The sequence below is a fragment of the Cavia porcellus genome, unplaced genomic scaffold, assembly GCF_034190915.1.
Source record: "Cavia porcellus strain 051 isolate PalLab524CR breed Dunkin Hartley unplaced genomic scaffold, mCavPor4.1 scaffold_25, whole genome shotgun sequence".
Lineage (NCBI taxonomy): Eukaryota > Metazoa > Chordata > Mammalia > Rodentia > Caviidae > Cavia > Cavia porcellus.
In genome coordinates, this window is record NW_026947508.1 from 13,694,513 (window position 1) to 13,714,882 (window position 20,370).

Genomic DNA, 20,370 nt, shown 5'->3' on the forward strand with positions numbered 1-20,370 from the left:
AAGTTGTTAGGCTAGAGACTGACTAAAGATAGAATTCAGAGAAATGATCAGAGCCCTGAGACTGATTTTGTGGCATTTGAAAACTTAAGGATATGATGTTCTGAAGGCAGCTTAACTCCCTAGTTTCCAGTACCATAGAATATTTGGAATTTGAAAACCTCATGGAAACACAGAACACATTACAGTTTTTAAGATAACTGACAATGAACCACTTCCTTTCACACCACTTCTGTGCCACCCAGAAGCCTACAAGAAGTGGCTGTCAAATCAAGTCTTACTACTGAGACAAGAAGAGGAAAGAAAGGAAAAGACCGTGGTGCCTGGGACTGAACCTAGTGCTCACGCTCCACCACTCGAACCCCCACTTTTCCCTTTCCCCTAACTCTGTTTGGGTCTTATTTAAGAAATCTTTGTTAAGCCAGAGCCATGAAAATACTGTGTTCCAAAGCTGATAAACTGTCAAATCTTTTAAACTTATATCTATATATTCAACTAATTTTATACATAATATAAAATCAGGTCAAGATTTCTTTCTTTCTATGTAACTTTCCAACTAATCTTGCTATTTATTGAAAAAAATTTCCTATGCTATACGTGTCACCTTTCTCATAAATCAGATGACTATGTATAAACCTATCCATAAACTTGAATTTGTTCCATTACTCTATTTCACTTTCTTTGCAACTGTACCATACTGTCTTGATTACCATGGACTCTAATAAGTACACAAAGGTCTTACCTTATGAATTTTCTGCAATACTATCTTAGCTAATTAGTAATTAGTTCCTCATATCTCTGAATAAAAGTCATCAATCAACTTGTCAGTTCTAAAACATCTAATACCATCCAGGATTTGTGATGGAGATTATACAGCTCTGTATCAATCTGAGACAAACGTCAGGTTTGTAATGAGTCTTCCAGTCCATAAACATGGTACACTCCTTCAATTATTTAGGTCTTTATTTACATGTTTTCTTTTTCAGGCTACTTAGATCAATAAATTATAAATAAAGAACAAAAAAGAGAAGGTATATGAGAAAGCACGAAAAAGAGGATATGGCAGTCTCACATCTATTTAACTGGACTCCCAAAAAGCTAAGGAACAGAAAATGAGGCAGAAGAAACAACTGACAAAATTAACAGGCAAAAAATTTTCAAAACTAATGAAAGACACTAACCTATAAACTCAAGATTCCCAGACAACTAGGGAAACAAATATAACGAAAACTATCCTATCTAGCTAAGTAGTAGAGCACTTGCCTAGCACACGTAAGGCCCTGGGTTAGACCCAGCACACGAAAGAAAACAACTGAACTCACAGAGCATCTATGTTCTCTGAACACAACAGGATCAACCTAGAAATCACATTTTTAAAAAAATACAGATTCAGCAGAAAAGCCCCTTATGGCAAACAAGTCAAAAAACAAACTCCATCAAAAGTAAATTATTGGAGCCAGGAGCCACCACCATGGGGAAGAGAAGAGAGCCAAGAAGACAAACCACGCCTTCCTGCGAGCCAGTCGGTGTGCAGGCTGGGAGACCAGAAGAGCAGCCCCACCACACCCAGTCAGCAACCGGCTCATGCAGAGGAAGTCAGGCTGAGATGGCAGCAATTGAAGTAAAAAATCAACCTAATGCTTGTACTGTTTGACTGTGCAGGCCAAAGCTGGTAGTCTAAGCATCTATTTGGAGGATAACAATATGCATTATAGCAACTGTGGGAGATTTCCTTTTGTCTAGTTTTTGAAATACAGTGTTTTGTTGTGTTTTACACTTTAGTTTTATTCCTGTATCTGGTAATGTGAACAACTATTTTGAAGATAACAATATACAACATAACAATCATTGTTAAATTCCTATTATATTGTTTTAGAAACCTATATAACTATGGTTGTTCTTTGTTATTGTTGATGTCTTCTGGCTTTTGTTTTTATTTGGATTTGTTTGCTCCTTGAGTTTTGTTATTTCTTTTTCCTTTAAAAAAAAAACAAAACAGGAAATAAAGCCCAAGGTCATCTACATTTAAAGAAATGTTCCAAGTGACTTAAACTGAAATAGTGTACAAAGAATGCAGGAGACACTCACTGATACCCTCTTAAGATGACTGTGATTCCTGACTGTCCATGATTCCCCCCCATCTCCTGGTAGAAACTATTCAGCTAAAAATGTTAAATCATTATTCTGGTACTGGTGTGGTAACTGTTGATTTCAACAAATTCAACAAACAAGCCATGTGTAGTTGTGGCACACACATATGACCCATATAACCCCAGCAATTTAGGAGGCTGAGGCAAGAGTATCCCCAAATTAAAGACCAGTGTGGGCAACTTAGCAAGATCCTGTCTCAAGGGTTAGGACTGAAACTGTGAAGGAGACCTTGATGGTACATACAAGGGCCTAAATTCAATCCCCAGCATCCACCTCCCAAAGTTAGCAAACATTGTATTACAAATACTATTCTAAACCAAGCATGGTGGCACATGCCTATAATCCCAGCACTCAAGAAGCTGAGGCAGAAGAATTGCTGCAAGTTCAAGACCAGTTTGGGCTACAAAATGAGTTGAGACCAGATTGAATTGCACAGTTAGACCCTGTATAAAAAATACAAAAACAATATTATTCTTAAATTTTCTTTCTCCTCTATTTCTCCAGTCACCCTTTGGTTGAAAAATACAGTCGCTACAACCAGGGATAGTAGTACAAGCTTGTAATTTCGGCACTTTGGGAGATGGAGGCAGGAAGAATGCAAATTTAATCCCAGCCTGGAAACTTATCAAGACTTTGTCTCAAAATTTAAAACCCTGTAGAGCATATAACTGTAAATTTGTACTTCAGCATAACAGTAGCCAGCCGTACTCTTAGTAGCTGTACCTGCAGGATATAGGAAACGATCTTCGTGTTTACCCATTTGATACAAAGAACAAGTTGTGTGCATGTGTGAAAAAGTGTCACACCAGGATTTTTAGGGTTTGCATCTATTTACCTGAGCATCACAAGGAGTAAAACACACCCACATTACTCTTGTTATGTAAACGTGTATTTTACCATAATGCAATGTGGGTGTGACTCACAATAACTGCATGTGGGAAAAGCAAAAACACATCTATGCATTTACTCATTTGGCATGCAAATAGTAAGATGTGTACAGGAGCTTCAAAGCAGCAAAAGGTTGAATTTTATCCATAAAATGCTCACTGCTAAATTTCTGTGCAGTTTAGGATTTGTTTGGATTTTTCTTGTAGAAGTATCCCAATTTAGTACAATGGCACAAGAAAAATCAAATTTGCAAGTTTTAGAGAAGGATAAGAAAGTTAATTAGATTATGCAAGCATGGAAGATGATGATGATGATGATTCTGACATTTACCACGTGAGCCAAAGTTCCCATGATGGTGAAATGGAGTGAGAATTGACCTACACAGATACAGGGAATACAGACCTTCTTAATTCAGATGACAAACAAAACAGCAATATGAGTATGTAGCAGACTAGCAGAAATGATCACACAAACAGATGGAATGACCCAATGTTAGGTTAGAACTAGGTCAGTGAGGATTTTAGCAGGGGTGAATCCTCTTGGACAGAATATCAGCAATGCCATTCAATACTGGAAGTTGTAACAGACAAAATGGTGCATGATGTTGTGAAGTGCTGAAATACAAGTAAAATGTTTTGTATGCAATAATAACCATTCTCAGAAATGTATTTATCGTGACATCTCACTAGCTATACTAAAAGCATTCACAGGTCTGTTGTATTTAGCAGGGCTTTCTCATGGTAATCACAGGAGTATAAAAGACATGCAAAACTGTAAGGGTGAGTTTGAGGCTTGTAGAGCACAATGACACTGTAGATTTGTTTCCTTCAAAACTGCCTGAGGTTTGCTAACAAAACCATCCACCAAGAGGGAAGAAGAATTGATAATCTGACTGCTATTCACTGTTTGTGAGATTTGTGGGTTATAATCAAACAATTTACAAACCATGTGAATACATGACTACTGATGAACATTTTGGAATATTTCATTGTCACTGTATCGTCAGGCAGCTTATGCCAAAAACACCTTCAAAATATGGAATAAAAATTTATGACCTTGTAGATACAAAGACTTACTATGCTTTAATTTAGAAATTTATCATGGAAGCCAGGCACAATGGTAGACATACGTCTATAATTCCGGTACCCGGGAGGCTGAGATGCAAGGGTCCCCATGAGTTCAAGGCCAGCCTAGACCACTACATAGTGAGTTAACAACCAGCCTGAACTATATAGCAAGACCTTATTTCAAATAAACAAAATAAGGAAATTTATCCTAAAACTCAGCCACCAGATCTGTATTTATATAGTCATGAACTAAATGACACTGTGAGCAGATTTGTTGTTCCCATTTTCTAAACTAATCAGAATGTGACATTTGACCTCTGGTTTACAAGTTTCCAATTGATGTTACATTGCTAATAATATGTTACAATTTCAAAACAGAGAATTCCATAGTACAATCTTTGGATTTAATCACCTCGTATACGCCGCCCCCCCCCCCCCCGGCAAAAAAAAAACACCCACACTGGCATTCCTGATGTGAACATTACACCATGATGGAAACACTGATAGGGAAACCCTGACCAAATGAAAGCCCAAGAGGGAAACTTTCTACAACAAAATCAAAGGCAGAGTAGATGTTGATGAACTAAGAAACTATGATGTCATTTGAAATACAAAACACTGGCCAACGGTTGTGTTTGTGTTTTACTTGATCCTAAACATGTGCAGCATAAACAGTTGATATTTACAAATAAAACAGTAAGTGCAAAACACCATGAAGAAATTTTTTTAGAGGATTTGAACTCATAAGAGATCATTCACAGCAGAGGAAAAACAAAGTGCTTCTTTCTGCTCCAGTAACTACACAAAGAAATTGTGGAGTACATTGCTGAGCTGGCAGGTAAATGGACAGGTGAATAAATGTAGCATCACAAAGACCTACTATGACAATAAGAAACAAAAAAGACGTCCACTGTTCCCCACAAAAAAGAAAAGGTAAATAAAATGTACTACCCAAGTAACCAATCCTTGTGTATGAAGCACCCTGTTTTCATGGATGAAGACTGCCTTGGGTGTGATAACTGAAGCAAAGATTATTTATACTACACTTTTGTTTGTACTTACCATGTAGCTCACATAGCTTTTTATTTCTGATGTTACCATTTAGGTTTTGTAAGCATGTACCCAGCTGATATGAAAATGCTTATATTTATCTAAATGTGCAACACATATTAAGAATGTAGTATTTCCTTTTTCCAATATTATATGTTCCTATTAACTACATATTGTAAAACATAATAAGAACTCTCTAACAAAACAGCAAGACCAACAAGATGTCAAGTATGTTCTTAAAAAGACCAGGAAAGTAAAACACATGTACGTACTGTCAGTGTAAGCAGTACGTGTGTATAGAATGTGCTGTTGTTGGGGGCTGGGGATTTAGCTCAGCGGCATAAGCGCCTGCCTTGCAAGCAGGCAGTCGTGAGTTCGATCCGCGGTACTGATAAAAATGAAAAAGACAAAAAAAAAGAATGTGCTGTTGTCATGTGTGAAGACTGCCTTAGTTGTGATAACTGAAGCAAAGATTAGTTTTTTGTAGTTTTATTGGTATTTTTATTTTAGTTCATATAGGAATTTATTTCTGTTGTTTTTTAGATTTTGTACACCAAAAAACATTCTATGTTGAAACTTTTGATGCTTTTTTTACAAAGATTCAAAAAGATTAAAAAATCAGTATTTTTTCCTGTTAAGTTCTCACTGTTTACTAAAATAAACCTCACAAAATTAACACTTCATCAATAAGGATGTCCTAAAGAATAAACATGGGTATTGAACACTCACCATAATGCACCTGCATCACAAAACTGACCTTATGCCAGACACTTCTAGACTTCTAGATACAAATCTGTATTTGCTCCGACTTACTTCTTTTACCTTCTAGACAAGAAGCTATTTCTTCTACTATATACGTAATAACTTCCACTGTTATGCCTCCAACAAGGTCATGTAAAAAGAGTGCAGCGGGGCACTGTAGCACACGCCTGTAATCCCAGCACTCGAGAGGCAGAGGCAGGAGGATTGTTGTGGGTTCAAGACCAGCCTGGCCTACAAAGCGAGTTTAAGGACAGCCTACACTGCCTTTTGAGATCATGTTTCAAAAAGATAAAAAATAAAAAGAATGTTACAGAATGAGCTTCTGGTAATCATGAAACAAAAAAACATTTTGGTAAGAAGTCATGCTTTTATAACTATCACTTTATGGTTATTAAGAGGTCTGGGGAGCCTTCAGAGAAATACCATGTTCTACTCTGTGATTAATTTTACATAACCCTAATGAGATAAAGAAGGCAGATCTAGAGTACTTTCTAAGATCTTAAGCTCTTCATGTATATTTAAAAAGAAAAGGACTGGGGGTTTTGCTTAGCAGCATAAGTGCCTGCCTGGCAAGTGTGAGGTCATGAGTTCGTTCCCTAGTACCAAAAATAACAAAAACAAAAACCAAAAAAACCCAAAAATACACTGCTATCACTACTCCACCTCCTATTCTGAAACACCCTCGCACAGGCGAGCCTCCCAACCGTGAACAGCTAGCTGGGTCCTGACCTGTTGCTGGTGTGCACATCTGCTTCAGCTTCCCCTTCTCCTTCGCCTTCCGAGCCATCTCCTTCCTGGTGCCCAGTGGTGGTGCTGATAGCACCAGTGCTTGAGCTGACACTTCCTGGTCCGGCTGGGTGGCCCTCTGCTGTGGCATCACCATAAGCACTGCTCCGGCCAGATACTAGAGGGAAACAGTTAAAAAAGAACAAATGAACTCCCAAAGTATGATGGGACCCAACATACTCTGAAATCAGCAACAGTTAAAAAGACAACTAGAAGGGTTACAAAATTTTCATCTATATGAAGCTAAATAAGGACCGAATTCATGATTCTTGCTCCAAAGCACTATGCTAAATCACTCTGTGGAGCCTCGGACAGTAAATAAACTCCACCCACACGATCCAGCTTACTCTCAACTGCTAGTATCTATCTCATACTTCACAGCAAACAGTGATAAGTGAAACTACAAATTATCAGCTACTCTTAATGTCTTCCATAAAAATTTTTACAGCTAGTTGTTGACTACAGACTGTTTTTCAAGGTCAAACCAAAATGGCTTTGTCACATTCTCTCATTCCAGAGCCTCACCTCATCAATTAAGGTAACATGGGATGGCTTTTCCGTCAGCACTACTGATCACTATGAGGACTACCCAAAAATACATCTTCCCAATAGTTATGAGTAAAAAATCATAACATAATGAGTTTCAAGGTCATATCACAGTTATTTTAATCATGACAGGACAATGAGTAATACTAACAGATTTTTTATACTAATAGATGATTAAAAGACACCTGTAAAATAGATCAATATTAACCCATTGAGCCTAAGCTATTAAGTATCAGAAACTACAGTGTTGAGAGCAAATAAATTCCACAAGACTTTCAATGAGAATGCTTCCCTTGGAGAAAGCAATCCCAGGGCCCAGCAGACTCCTGTCTTGCCCCCCCCCTGCCCATGGAGACACCCAGGCACATTACCACTGTGCTCGCCAGCCACTGAGTCCACTGCACTTCCCCCGCTTTCTGAGCCCACACTACCACCATGGTCGGCAGGAGAGGTGCGAAGGGTAGAGCCATCAGTCGCTGCTGTGCTGCCCTCGTCATCGGAGGCCGGAGCTGGGAGAGTAACGAGAGCTGTTATGGGTGCGAGCATCAAGCCACACAGTGCAAAGGACACAATGCGGTTTATACATCCTGTGATCAGAGAAGAAAGGGAAAGATTTGCTTTGCTGGTTAATCACTAACAGGAACAAACACTACATGGTGCATTGCAAACAATACTTAGGACAGATTGAAAACCCAGTTCACTGGGCATTTCCTTCGCTGTTATGTTACAGTGCAGAGATTCAGTAAGAATCTGTGACATGGACACTGAGTTTTCTAACTGAATGTTTAATGGTCACCACTGTCTAGGTGTTACTGACACTTGCCGAGAGATCTGCAACTAGACACAGCCATTCAAAGTGAACTCTGAATTTTAATAGCTTGCTTTGCAATTTATTTGTACTCTGTTTTTAGGGGTTTTTTTTTGTTGCTGTTGTTGTTGTTGTTGCTGTTGTTGTTTAAGTCACATGGTCCAGAGCAGAGCTTATTGGGAAATTTCACACTTCCTAATCATCCTCATCAGATGCTAATAACGAAGCAAGGAAATTCCCCAAAGACAGCCACAGCATCCAGGATCAGGGCTGAGCTGAGACAGGAGGAAAATGCTGGATGAGATACACAGGGGAGGAAAGCCAAGACAGCCACACAGCATGATACGAACACAACTGGCACAACACGACAGCGACCTCAAAGCCTGAAATGACAGCAACTGAAGAGACCTCAAAAAAAGCAACGAGCCATGGCAGCAGGTGGGGACAACCATTTTCTTTTTTATTGATGCAGGGTAAAACTTCCCCAAGGGAGCAGGCGGAGGGGGACTCAAATATAAAGAATGCATCAATCTGAAGACGTAAAAAAAAGTCAACCCTTAAATTTGCTGGGGGCTGATTTTCCAGTGGATTTCTCAAGTGTGCCATCCTCCTGTTTGGCCCAGTTCTCTACTCAGAAATTTGTTTTTTGTATCAGATTAGAAAAGACACTAAAAATAAAAACAAAACAAGTTCTGAACGTTGTCTTACAAATTTTGTAGTCCACAACCCCTACCTCCTAAACTCGCAGGCACACAGGGCTAGCTTGCAGCCTCACACTGACGTGCAGATGAAGAGTGAGACATTAACAGGCATAAATTCTGGCTCTCCTTTTCCTTTGTAACATCATCTAACCTGTCTGAACTCAGACAAAGAATGCCAAACGTCTGCACTGTAAGCCCTACGGCTAATCAGCCTACAGGCTATTCTCTGACCTCTCCTCGGGAATCAGCTGAAGCCAGGCAGCATGCAGAGTATGGGGAAGCGGAGCCATGAGCGCCGTTGCCAAGCTGCAGCTCTACACCTTCCACACCCATATTTCTAAAGCCGAGGCAGAAGCAGGAAGTCCAGAATGGCCTGTCAAAGCAGCTGCCCGTTACACTCTCACAGCATTGGAAAAAGGCCTGAAGGTCCTGGGGACCTGAGCCGTGCTCCTTGCTGTGGACAGTTACCTGATGCTGTGGTGTCAGAGAGGGTTCCTGCGTCCAGAGAGGAAGAGCTGGGTGCCTGGCCGGACAGTCCCAGGCTCTGCAGGCCCAGGGCACTGCTGCTGCTGCCTGGGAAACAAGTGGAGAGTGAGCACAACATCCCCTGCAGACCCCAACCACAGCATTGCTTTGGCCACCTGCTGCCCTTAAGAGTCTCTAAACATCAACACATGGCCCCTCTGGCCTAGAGAAAGTTAACCAGCCATTGCTGTCTACCTGCCAAGTTCAGCTACAGAGAGGGTGAAAGTTCAGGCAGGACAGAGGCCAGAGGAATCCAACAAATTCAGGAGGAAATCGTTCAAAAGACCAAACTAGCAGAAGCTATGAGATTGGTTCCCAACCTGAAATTCCTGCCACAATCCCTCTCACTCTCCACCTGTGTCTCTGAACAGCTCTCACCCAGATCAGCCTCTCTCCCAAGCTGGGGACAAGCAAAGTCAGCTGGATATCAGTAACTGCCAAACCCTCTTTCCTGTGCAAGGCCAAAGGGCCATTTTGTTCTTGGCATTGCCTTCTACCTTGTTGGTCCTGCTGCAGGCTCAGGGCAATGGCTAGTTCAACCATGGTCTCGTCATCTGCATCCGGCGGGATGTCCAGCATGGGGGGAAAGCCCTCTGCACCTGCCAGCAGGGCCTCCAGGGGAGAGGGGTTGCCATTGTTGACATTTTCAGCTGTCTCCAGGACCATCGACTCAGACTGCAGAGAGAAAGCTCTGTCAGTGTCCCACAGTAACAGTAACTTCAGGAAGTCCACTGAATACGAGCTAGAGGGGAGTACGAAGTTCCTCCTCCTCTCTCCTGCTGCCAGACTCACCACCATCTCAAAATCTCCATGGTCCACCTCACTCTGCTCCTGGCTTTCCTGACGGATGTGACCACCATCCGGGATCCCTGATGACTGCATTTTCTCATCTGCATCATCATCGTCATCATCGTCCTTGTCTCCTAAGTCAAAGAAACCCCAGTCACCTGAAGGAGCTTGCTTTTCCTCCACTGGCATATGGTATGATAAATCACATAGCAACAGGAGCCCAAGACAAACCAGCAGCCAGCACCCTATGCTTTCAAGGCAAAAGTCCAGGGTGCTATTCCTGGAAGCTTTGTTCTTTTGCTTCCTGGACCTAGCAGGACCTGGGAAGACATGGTGAAGAGTAAGCTTGCTCCCACATGAACAGACTTTTCGAGCTGATGAAAGAAAAAGAACAACCTTGGATGCCAAAAGCAGAGAAATCTAAGATGTTTGGCCCCACAAGCTTCCACCAACTTGGTGGAGACCTTCAACAAGACAGGAAAAATAATGTAACTGAAAGTTGATCTATTATCTGTCATGTAAGCTTGGAGTTTATTTCACTACTTTTTCTCAAAACAACTAGGTCAGTGAAATTTTCACAGTATATAATCATTATGACAAGAATTAGAACTGAAACGTAAAGCCATCGAATGGAAACCAAGGACACCACAACTGGCCCTGCGTGGGCCCCTTCTGTGGGAAGGTAGACAGGCCTTAGACTAAGGAGAAAGTCCAGGTGACACTCCTATGGACAGAAGAGGACAGAGAGACCTCACCTTCCACTCGATGGATTAAGGCATGCAAATATGTCCATAATTAGAAACACTGAGCTATCTGCACTGTAGGTTCTTGCCAGAACCAACAGCCACAAAATGTTAGCCAGCTCATTAAAAGCTTAGATAAGTGCTATTCAATAAAGTGTCTAAAATGTACAACATGGTATATATTCCTCTACTTTTTCCAGGCAATAGGCACCAGCCACATTTAGCTAGTAAGCTCTTAAAAAGTTAATCCAAATAGGCGAGCTACTAGTATGAAATAAACACTGGATTGCAAAGACAGCACAATAAAATATAAGATATTTCACTATTTTTCATATCGACATGTTAAAATATTTTTGACACATTGAATAAAATAATAGGGTAACTATACTTACTTTGCTTTTCAGGCGACTATTAGAAAATTTAAAAATACACACGTGACATTCTTTTTTTGGTCTTTCCTGACAAAATCATTTATATTTAACATATGCATGTTTTGAGATACATATACACTGTGCCATGATTACTAAAATCAAGCTAATTTACATGTCTATAACCCCCCGACACCTAACTTTTGAATCAAATAATCAGAGCATTATGTAACATAATGTTACTATTTAGACTTTGTAGAACTGCTTTTACTAAAGTTTAAAATGTTATGCCTTTGACGAAGGCCAAGTGCATCATGAAGAAAATCTGTGACATCTGCTGTCAACTTATTAGTAGGTAAGTTTACTCAGGATTCACGCCCTTTAGGCAACCAAATGGGTCCTTAATGAAGCTTTTGTGTCCCAAAAAGTATTTTTTTTTCCAGAAATAAAAGGCCTATTTTATGTTTAGTCACTGTGATTTTTGTTTTTATAAAAGCCTTCCTTAATAATCATTCAGGACTTTGTTCAGAGATTTTTTTACCCTTGGCTTAATTTTTCTGTGTTACTGTTATGTACCACTTTAAATTCTTCAATGAATACAAGAGTTAAAAATTAGGAAAACGAAAGGCTTTAGGGGGCTAGGGATTTAGCTCAGTGGCTTAAGTGTCTGCCTGGCAAGCACGAGGTCATGAGTTCAATCCCCAGCACCAAAAAAAAAAAAAAAAAAAAAAGGCTTTGGGTCCTTGGCAGACATAAGCAGTATATATTTCAGTGCTATGCCCCACCCACATAAACCCAAGACTCAAAGCTAAACCCAGACCTCCCATTACCCATTGGAGTGTTGCTTCGAGGAGAAGAGGGCAGTGTCACATGTCTCCGTTTATTCCTGGGCCTCAGGACTCGAATTAGAGCTTGTTTACAAGAGAAGCTCACGGCAGGATCCTAAAGTTTAAAAAGAAATCGTCATGCTCAGGTTTTACATTACTCATGAAACTAGCTATAACACCTTCCTTTCTTGATCACAGACACACACACACACACTCACTCACTTACTGAAAGACCAGCTGTTCTCACCTGCAACTGAGCTGACCAAGTCCAGCAGGCCAGGTTGATTAGCACTTCCTGACCTGGTAAGCATGAGCCCCATTCACTACCTTCCTTTCCCACGTTTCTGGTGACAGATTGGTAGGCCACCTCTTAAAAGCCACTTTCGCTCTCAGAGTTCCTCTTTCCTCTGTGCTACAAACAGTACTGTGCTCTTACAGTAGCTTCACTGTCAGGGTCACCGGAAACAGAAACCTTACAACCTTCACACATGTGCACATTTATATGATACTTATATAACACAAAGTACACTATGTGGCAAGGACCAAACTAGGATTCAGCACTGCATAAGAAAGATTAAGTCCATCCTTTTTTCAAATCCTATTCTTCCACACTATAAGACTTTCCAGGTTTTTTTTTTTTTGGACCAGGGATCGAACTCACGACCTTGCACTTGGCAGCCAGGTGCTTATGCCGCTGAGCTAAATTTCCAGCCCAAGACTTTCTAGTTTTTATTACTAAGATTATTAATTACTATCCCTTTCCTTTAAGTCTACTCTACTCCATTAGTTTAAAAAACCTTCTCAGAATTTTTTCCAGACGTTCTCAAACCAATGAGAGATATAGGGGTTGTACGCATACGTACAGGGCACAGAAGCATTTGCATGTAGATCTTGGATGCTGTATTGATACAGTCCAGCTCACAAGTACAGTAACCATGGATAATGTCCACCAGTGCATTGACAGTAGCTTCAATGTGAGTGAGGCCTAAAAGGAAGAAAAATATCATCTCTACTGGAAAATCCTCTATAGATATTTGAGAGCAAAAGCACAAATCATTCCCATGTAAAGGTCAAGCTAACCAAAAGTGACAAGCACACATGCAGCAAAACAGGTCAACAAACACACACACACAGATAATGTAGCTTGTCAGGGCCAGGTGTGGCGCAAGCCAGTCATTCCAGCACACAGGAGACTGAGGCGGGAAGATCATCATGATTTCAAGGCCAAGCTGGGCTACACAGTGAGTTCAAAACCAGCCTGAACTGAAACTATAGCTGGTCAGTATTATTTATCTTAGTAACAGTCTCCTGTCTCCCAAACTGTCCTCAAAGGCCTTTCCAGATATTCTACTGTCCAGAATTAAGTAGTGGTTCATTCTGCAAAGGAACAGGTGAAGCAGGGAAATGTGAAGGGACAGGCAAGATCCTAAACATCCTCAAACCTTAGGTGATGACAAAATAATCACCTTGAGAAGCCTTTCATTTTATCAATCAAGTAATCCCCAAACACACATGAGGATGAGGTCATTTCTATTTTTCCTACTGCTACTCAGATCCTCCTTCTTCCACCTAAACTTTCAGTAGTCCCAGAAGTTAAATCCATGGCAGAGTAATTCTGGAAATAATTCTCAAGGCCTATGTTTAGTTTTTTACATTTTGAGCAAGCACTGAACCAAGTTTGTAAAGATTTTTTTAAAACAACTAAATTGACGGTGGTGGTCCATACCTATGATCCCAGAATTTAGGGAGATGAAGGCAGGAGGACTGCAAATCTGAGTCCTTCCTGGGAAAGTTAACAAGACGTTGAAGGAGGTAGGAAGGAAGGAAACCAGGAGAGGAAGAAAGGAAGAAAGGAGAAAAGACTGGAGAAATAGCCTCAGTGATACAGTACCCCTAGTTTCATCCCCAATATGGCAAATGCATATTTTAAAAATTACAAATATCAGGGCTGGGGATTTAGCTCAGTGGCATAAGTGCCTGCCTTGCAAGCAGGCAGTAGTGAGTTCGATCCCCGGTACCGATAAAAAGGAAAAAGACAAAAAAAAAAAAAAAATTACAAATATCACTAGGAACACACACACACTTGCATGCACACACATGCCCACAGAAGTGTCTCTGAAATGTGAAATATGTGAAATATGCAATCGCGCATAAAGAGATATAGTACAAGGAAATCTAACTATCACAGTACTAATTCTCATATTGGAAATGCACTGATCTTAGTTTTCTAAGTTTCAGTTGTTCTACAAAAGCAGATGATGAAGCTTAAGGCTAACAATCATAGCTACTTAAAGACAAAACTTATATCAACTTTCTTAAATGCCAAGTTTGAAGTGTGCCTTTAACATGATACCTGGCAGGCAGGCAGGTGCCAGGAAAGCGTTCTTGGGCTTGGAGGCATGCAGTTTCCAGAAGTGATTCACGAGCTGGGTGATGAAACTACAGCAGTCCCCTTCCACCTGCTTCTGCGGTTCTTTCCCCTCATCCACTCCTTCTACGCAAGAGAGAGAGAATTATTGACGATGGTAAATCTAAGATGGAATTTAATTTGTATTAAGGTTAACTCAGGTCAAGGGAGCTTGCCTGCGGAGGGAGTTTCAAGTGGGGCCCCAATCAATATGCCAACTATCCCTAGATTCCAGCAGGCACATCTAGGAAAAAAACAGTCTGGGAAAGGAATATCACAGAAAACATTGTATGTTAGAATTTAGTAGAGAGGGAGCAGTCAGGATCTTTACAGCAGATTCAGGGATGTCCATTTCAATTGTTCAACTTCTACAACTTAGGAGAACATCTGAGATTTCTCTAGAATGACTCCAGGACTGCATTGTTACAAGGATGAGCAGGATGGCAATGGGGTGCAGGAACATGTACAACAGGGAACTATAACGGCATCAATAAACTCTACTGGTTTGGTACCCAGCCAATGTGAAAAGTGAGGAAACGGAATGAATCACTCAGAAGGGCCACCAGGTACTACAGAAAGAACATGAATGTAGAAGATTCAAACCCAAGTTCAACACAAGCAAGGTTAACGATGCTTCACTCTTTCCTAAAGACCATGAGAGGTAGCAACTACAGAGACAGAGTATACGTGATGTCCACAATACTACATAAACTCAAAGATGATCCAAGCTGTGACCACTGGAAAGGGAAGTTACTTAACATGGTACAAAAATCTTAATGTCCACAGCCTTACAAGGTATAAAGATCAGGTAATAAAACCCTGTTTCAGAGCGCAAAGTCAGTCCAAGGCCAGTGAGAACAGAAAGCATGAGGATGCACTAAGCAGATTTCAGGACCAGGGCCACATAGGCCAAGTTCACCTGTTTCCATCTGGGGCAGCTTTGGCTCCGTAAAGTGGACAAGGTTATTAGGACGCATGATGGCAATGGAGCGAGCTGTGATCACCAGTCTCTGGAACACTTCCGGGTCCAGATCTTTGCCTTCTTTACTGGATGTGTTGAGACACTGCACAGCTTTGCTCAGCAAGGCCTGATCCTATAAAACAGCAGCATCACAGAGGATCAACAAGAAGTCAGGGCCAGGGACTACAACACAGGACAGAACAAAGCTGGCAGACGATCAGAACCGTTACTTCCTGTCAAGAGAGCAGGCTAATCACCACCAACTACCTAAACAAATCTTCAAAGCAGGCCAGTATATTAAATTCCTTAATACATAAAACTCTAAAGTCTCAATGCTCCAGGGCAGCAGCCAAGACCTCTTTCTTCCAGGTGAAGACTTATTTCTTAGCAGGTTCCTGTTACTTTAGAATGGTACTGCCAAGATGGTCTATCCTTAGGAGGCTCAGCAAATAAAACACTTCTCATTTTTATGGGCTAAAGGAACAAAAGTTACCCTACATTTCTGGGCAGGTGGCGTCTCCCAGGCCCCTGCTTCCTCACAGATCTGCAATACACCTTTTCCATCTACAGAAACTGGCCGACTTACCTTCCTTGGCAGCTACAGCCTCTCATCGGTGAGACCCTCTCTCCTCACTTTCACCTCAGAGGGTCCTCTACTCCCACCGCTCAACAACCGCCCCACGAGTACGGACTATGCGTGCCAACAAGGGCTGCAGGCCAAAAGCAGCACCAGCAGTCATGAGTCCCTTTCCCCTCACTCTCTTCCTGGCACAAGCGGTCACCTGCACCCAGTGTCTGGCCTTTTCTTTTTAAACTTTTGTTGATCCGTTAAACAGATAGGAAAACAATGCATGTGAGCGGTCCATCAGCTGGGTTATCAGTTTTGAGTGGTTTTCTTGAACTTCTACAGAGAAGCTTTAGACTCTGGGTCCAATCTCAACTGCTATAGATCCTTTCTCCAGCTCACTCAGCTAGGCTATTGCTTTACAAATAAAAAGCCAACTTACTTGATTCCCTGTCAGGACCACAACTTCCATTTCTACAGAAGGCCTCCCTGAGAGAGAACGATTACCTTGTGGCTGTGGTAGGCTGAGCGGCTGGTGTGCAGGCTGGCCAGAAGGCTCTTGGACTGCTGCTGGACACTGACAGGTGCTGGGAGGGACAGCAGCAAAGTAGCCAGCTCCTGAGCTGCATTCTTGTTTCTCTCCTGATGTGAAAGATGACAAGATTATAACTAATCCTACAATCTCAGTGCAGCACAAACTTTCTATTTTGCCCTCCCCTTCCTTCCTTCAAGGTCACCAGGGTTCAGTTATATGCCATCGACTGCAAAGAGCAAAAATTAGAATATAAAAATGTTGCAAAAATTACAGTCTTCCTAAATCATAGATGCAGAACCAAGATCGAGGCTAACGACTCCCATACAGCATTTATGCACCTGTATTCCTCCTACTCTATGACACGTGTTACTGTGGCCCCCAAAAGCAGGACATGAGGCCCAAAGCCAAAGACTTCTCTAGAGTGTCTTTGAAAATCAAGATTAGGCTCTAAACATTTTTTTTTAGCTGTGAGGCCTCGCGGCCTCACACAACGCCTCTGACTTCCTGCCTCTTCAGAAAGCTCCCATGTGCTTTGAAGAAGTGACTTGCCTTCTCGATGATTGGACCAACAGCAAAGCAGCTTTCCAGGGCTTCTAAAGAACTCACAACCAGCCTGGGGAGACAGAAAACCTGGCTTGAGTACAACCACCATTCTCTCTGCCTCGTGCTTTAGCCTAGGCTAACTATAGTCGTGAGGACCTTGGGGACAGCTAATGAATGCCAAATACAAAATCAAAGCACAATAAGACCTGCCACAGGCACCATGCATATCACTGCCTGTGTTACAGGCCAGAAGAACCTGGCTCCTGCTTGGAGATCAACCTGAGGCCATGTTCATAATCCGCAATTCAAAGACAAGGCTTTTCCTCCTCAAAGAGGATAAAAGTACTTCCTTGGTTGCCTGTGGCAGGGATCACTGAGATGGGCTTAACCATCTTGATGCAATGGGACCCAAGGCTCAGGTGCCCAGAGATCAACGGGCAAAGGGAGACACCAAAGAAAGGTTAAAGCCACTTTCTTTTACTGGGAAGGTTAAGGCTAGATTTACTTATACCTCCAAGAAAACGTACACTGGTATTTTTCCTGAGTGTTTACCTATGGTAGAGAGTATCTTTTACAAAACTGTCAATGTCAATGTCAGTTCTCCTCTTGGGAAGAAATAGGAGGCCCAACTATTACAGGTTATCAAGTAACATGCTCTCAAAGCTTACTCCTTTAACTTTCATGTGGCATAGTAAAAAGACCAACATCCTGACAGCTGAAGCTCGGGACCGAGAAGGAAAAATATTGAGGAAGCAGCTGCAAAGAAAGGAGGCAAGGGGTAGAGGAAGACAATAAGGAACCAGGGAAGGAGGCCTAAGGCACACAACAAACACGACAGAACAAGCTCTCCGGGGCCTCATCAGATGGCGGCACTTTGTGCTTGGCCCCCCACCCTTCATCCAGCCACTACAGAAGGGAGCAGCAAGGACTGAGGAAGGAAGAGCAAGCTGAGAATCCAAACAGCCAACAACAACAGTGCACTCAAACCTGGGGGATACTGCGTTTATACACAGGGAGAGCTCTGTGGCCATGCAATGAGAACAGAAAAAAGCAGGAGGACTCTCAACAAAAGTGGAATCAACGCAAAGCCACACCATCACATATGCGCTCTCTGACACACGCTCACTCGTGCAGACAAAAGAAATAGGGCATACTAACCGGTCCAGCTTGGTTAAGGACTCAGTTTCAGAACTTGGGGGAGAAGCAAAGGAAAAAAAAAGAAAACAAATGTGAAGCTTAGAGAACCCTGGAAACATATCCTAAGCAAACCATATGTGAACAGAGTGGGGAAAAAGAAAGAAGTGGGGAGACTGCTGGTAGGAGGCAGTGAACCCAAGCATGGGTCTTCTCATGACTTACAATGTAAGAAACTCACAATCTTACATCATGAATTATTTTGTCTCCCATGGCAAACCAGCAGCTACCTAGCACAAAGAAGCAAGCACAATGCTTAAGAATGCCACCATAGGGAACTTGAAGGAGACTCTGCTCTGCTACAAGACGCAGCAGCAGCCTGTCTTGCTGGCACTGTCATTCCCACCAAGTAGCTACTGCAGAGAAAGATGCCAAGATGATGCACTCAGCATGGAAGGGTGGCTGTTTCTATCATTTTGGCGAGGCCAAATCATAATCCAGCTATTCCAAAGGTTACTGAGCTTTGAGAAAGGCACAGAAATTCTGCCCAGGCACAGACTCTGGAACCAATGACTCTCAGTCTACTTTTCAGGCTTAGTCTGCACACTAAGGAAACACTGAATGTGGCAGAGTTGTGTGAAAACTTGAAAATCACAGGCTATCCTTGGGATGGTTACAAACACTGACTCTTGTAAGACACAGCAAGGTTCTACCATGGATGGAAAATGGGAAAAACCGAAGCCGCTCCTGTAAGTGCCGGTACCTCTCCAGAACAGTGCCACTGGTAGTAGTTGGTGCAGCTGAGTCACTGTCTCCGGTGCCATTACTCTGGTTCAGGTTAGAAGGGCAGATGTTGCTGACAGAGGCAGACGGGAATTCTTCTGGGGGCTCATCCGGCCAGCCAAACTGCTCCTTAGTCTTGCCATAAATTTTTACAGCATCTATCATGGTGACACCTGCTGGATCCACTGAGGCACCAACTGCAAAAAGCAAGAGAAGACTTTAGGAAGCATGATCTCTAAAGAGCTACTATCACTCCTCCAAAGCAACGGCCAGGACAGACCAGACAAAAGACAAATCACGTCACTTTTACAGACACAGAGGAACTTTTATCTCCTGAAACACTAGCAGCAACTTCGGTGTCCCATGCACAAAGAAACATTTCCATGGACTAAATCTATGAAGTAAGTCTACTGGGGAGTCCCCAAATACCCCTGTAAAGATCCTCTTGTGCAATCAGAGTACTGTATCTCCAACCCACACCCCTCATTCCTAAGGATCTCTAAGCATTTTCTTTATTCAAAGTATAGGTGATCACCATTCACACTCTAACTTTCCAGAAGAACATCAGACAGATGCCCAGTAAACACTAAAAGAAGATGCCCATCTTAAGAAAAGCTCAGGAAATTGTATTTGGAGGGTTTCAAACTACTCAATGGCCTTGTCAGACATGTGGCAGAGATATGTGACCTGAAGCCTTCATCTCTACTTGAAAGCCTGATGAGTTCCCATGTCAGTCTTGGCTGCTCTCTGCCTGAACGTGGAAACAGTCCTACCAGTGAGGCTGACAACACTGCAAAAGTGAATCCCTGCCCAAGTTAACTTCCATTTACTCCCCCATTTTCAAGTATTTTCCTTTCCAAGTACCTTGCCTCTTTTAAATTTCAAGTAACGTTCAAAGTTTCCTAGTGGCAGAGAACAGAGATACCATTAAAGTGGAGGGGATCTCAGTACAATGAAGAGCCACAGACAGGTAGCCTCCAACTCAGCTGTCACAATAAGGACTAAGTCAGCACCAGGGGTTGGGGACTCACTGAAGAGGTTCAGCTTCTTATCAGCTTGCAAGGCTTCCTCTCTGGTGAAGGGGAAGTCAAACCAGCGAGAGCGACTCAAATTAAGCTGCATAGTTCTGCCAAAGATCTCGATATATGACGGGGCTCGTTCAATTGCCTGAGTCCCAATCTGGATCCGCATGCCTGTCATCACCATAGTGCTGTTATTGTTGCTAATCTCAATCGTGAAGCCACCAGGCTGTAGAGACAAAAGACGCACATCAAAAACCTGAAAAGGAGTCCTAAAGGCTTTTTTCTCCCCAGCATGATCAACCTCCAGCTGCCTTCTGAGGTACTACACTGCTAGTAAAGGGGGAGACCTAGCCTTCTGGGATGCAACGCCTTCAGCGTGTGAATGAGAATAATAAACTAGGGGCTGGGGGTT

At 42.2% G+C, this 20,370-nt stretch overlaps 1 protein-coding gene across 8 annotated transcripts in view; it reads right to left on the reverse strand.

Moving 5' to 3' along the window:
* The window catches only part of Ubr4 (ubiquitin protein ligase E3 component n-recognin 4), a 129,702-nt gene that overhangs the window by 54,961 nt on the left and 54,371 nt on the right, over positions 1 to 20,370 (reverse strand). Inside the window, exons 48-62 of one of the 8 annotated variants that reach the window (XM_013153846.3) lie at positions 19,968 to 20,184; positions 18,917 to 19,133; positions 18,178 to 18,210; positions 17,026 to 17,089; positions 16,449 to 16,583; positions 15,335 to 15,509; positions 14,592 to 14,675; positions 14,362 to 14,502; positions 12,872 to 12,993; positions 12,012 to 12,123; positions 10,074 to 10,201; positions 9,779 to 9,956; positions 9,225 to 9,329; positions 7,619 to 7,756; positions 6,645 to 6,819 (exon numbers count right to left, since the gene is read on the reverse strand). In XM_013153846.3, the coding sequence (XP_013009300.2) occupies positions 6,645 to 6,819; positions 7,619 to 7,756; positions 9,225 to 9,329; positions 9,779 to 9,956; positions 10,074 to 10,201; positions 12,012 to 12,123; positions 12,872 to 12,993; positions 14,362 to 14,502; positions 14,592 to 14,675; positions 15,335 to 15,509; positions 16,449 to 16,583; positions 17,026 to 17,089; positions 18,178 to 18,210; positions 18,917 to 19,133; positions 19,968 to 20,184 (2,024 nt within the window). Of the gene's footprint in view, positions 1 to 6,644; positions 6,820 to 7,618; positions 7,757 to 9,224; positions 9,330 to 9,778; positions 9,957 to 10,073; positions 10,205 to 12,011; positions 12,124 to 12,871; positions 12,994 to 14,361; positions 14,503 to 14,591; positions 14,676 to 15,334; positions 15,510 to 16,448; positions 16,584 to 17,025; positions 17,090 to 18,177; positions 18,211 to 18,916; positions 19,134 to 19,967; positions 20,185 to 20,370 lie in introns of all 8 variants that reach the window. The other 7 variants (XM_013153845.3, XM_013153847.3, XM_013153848.3 and 4 more) reach the window with 7 other exon arrangements.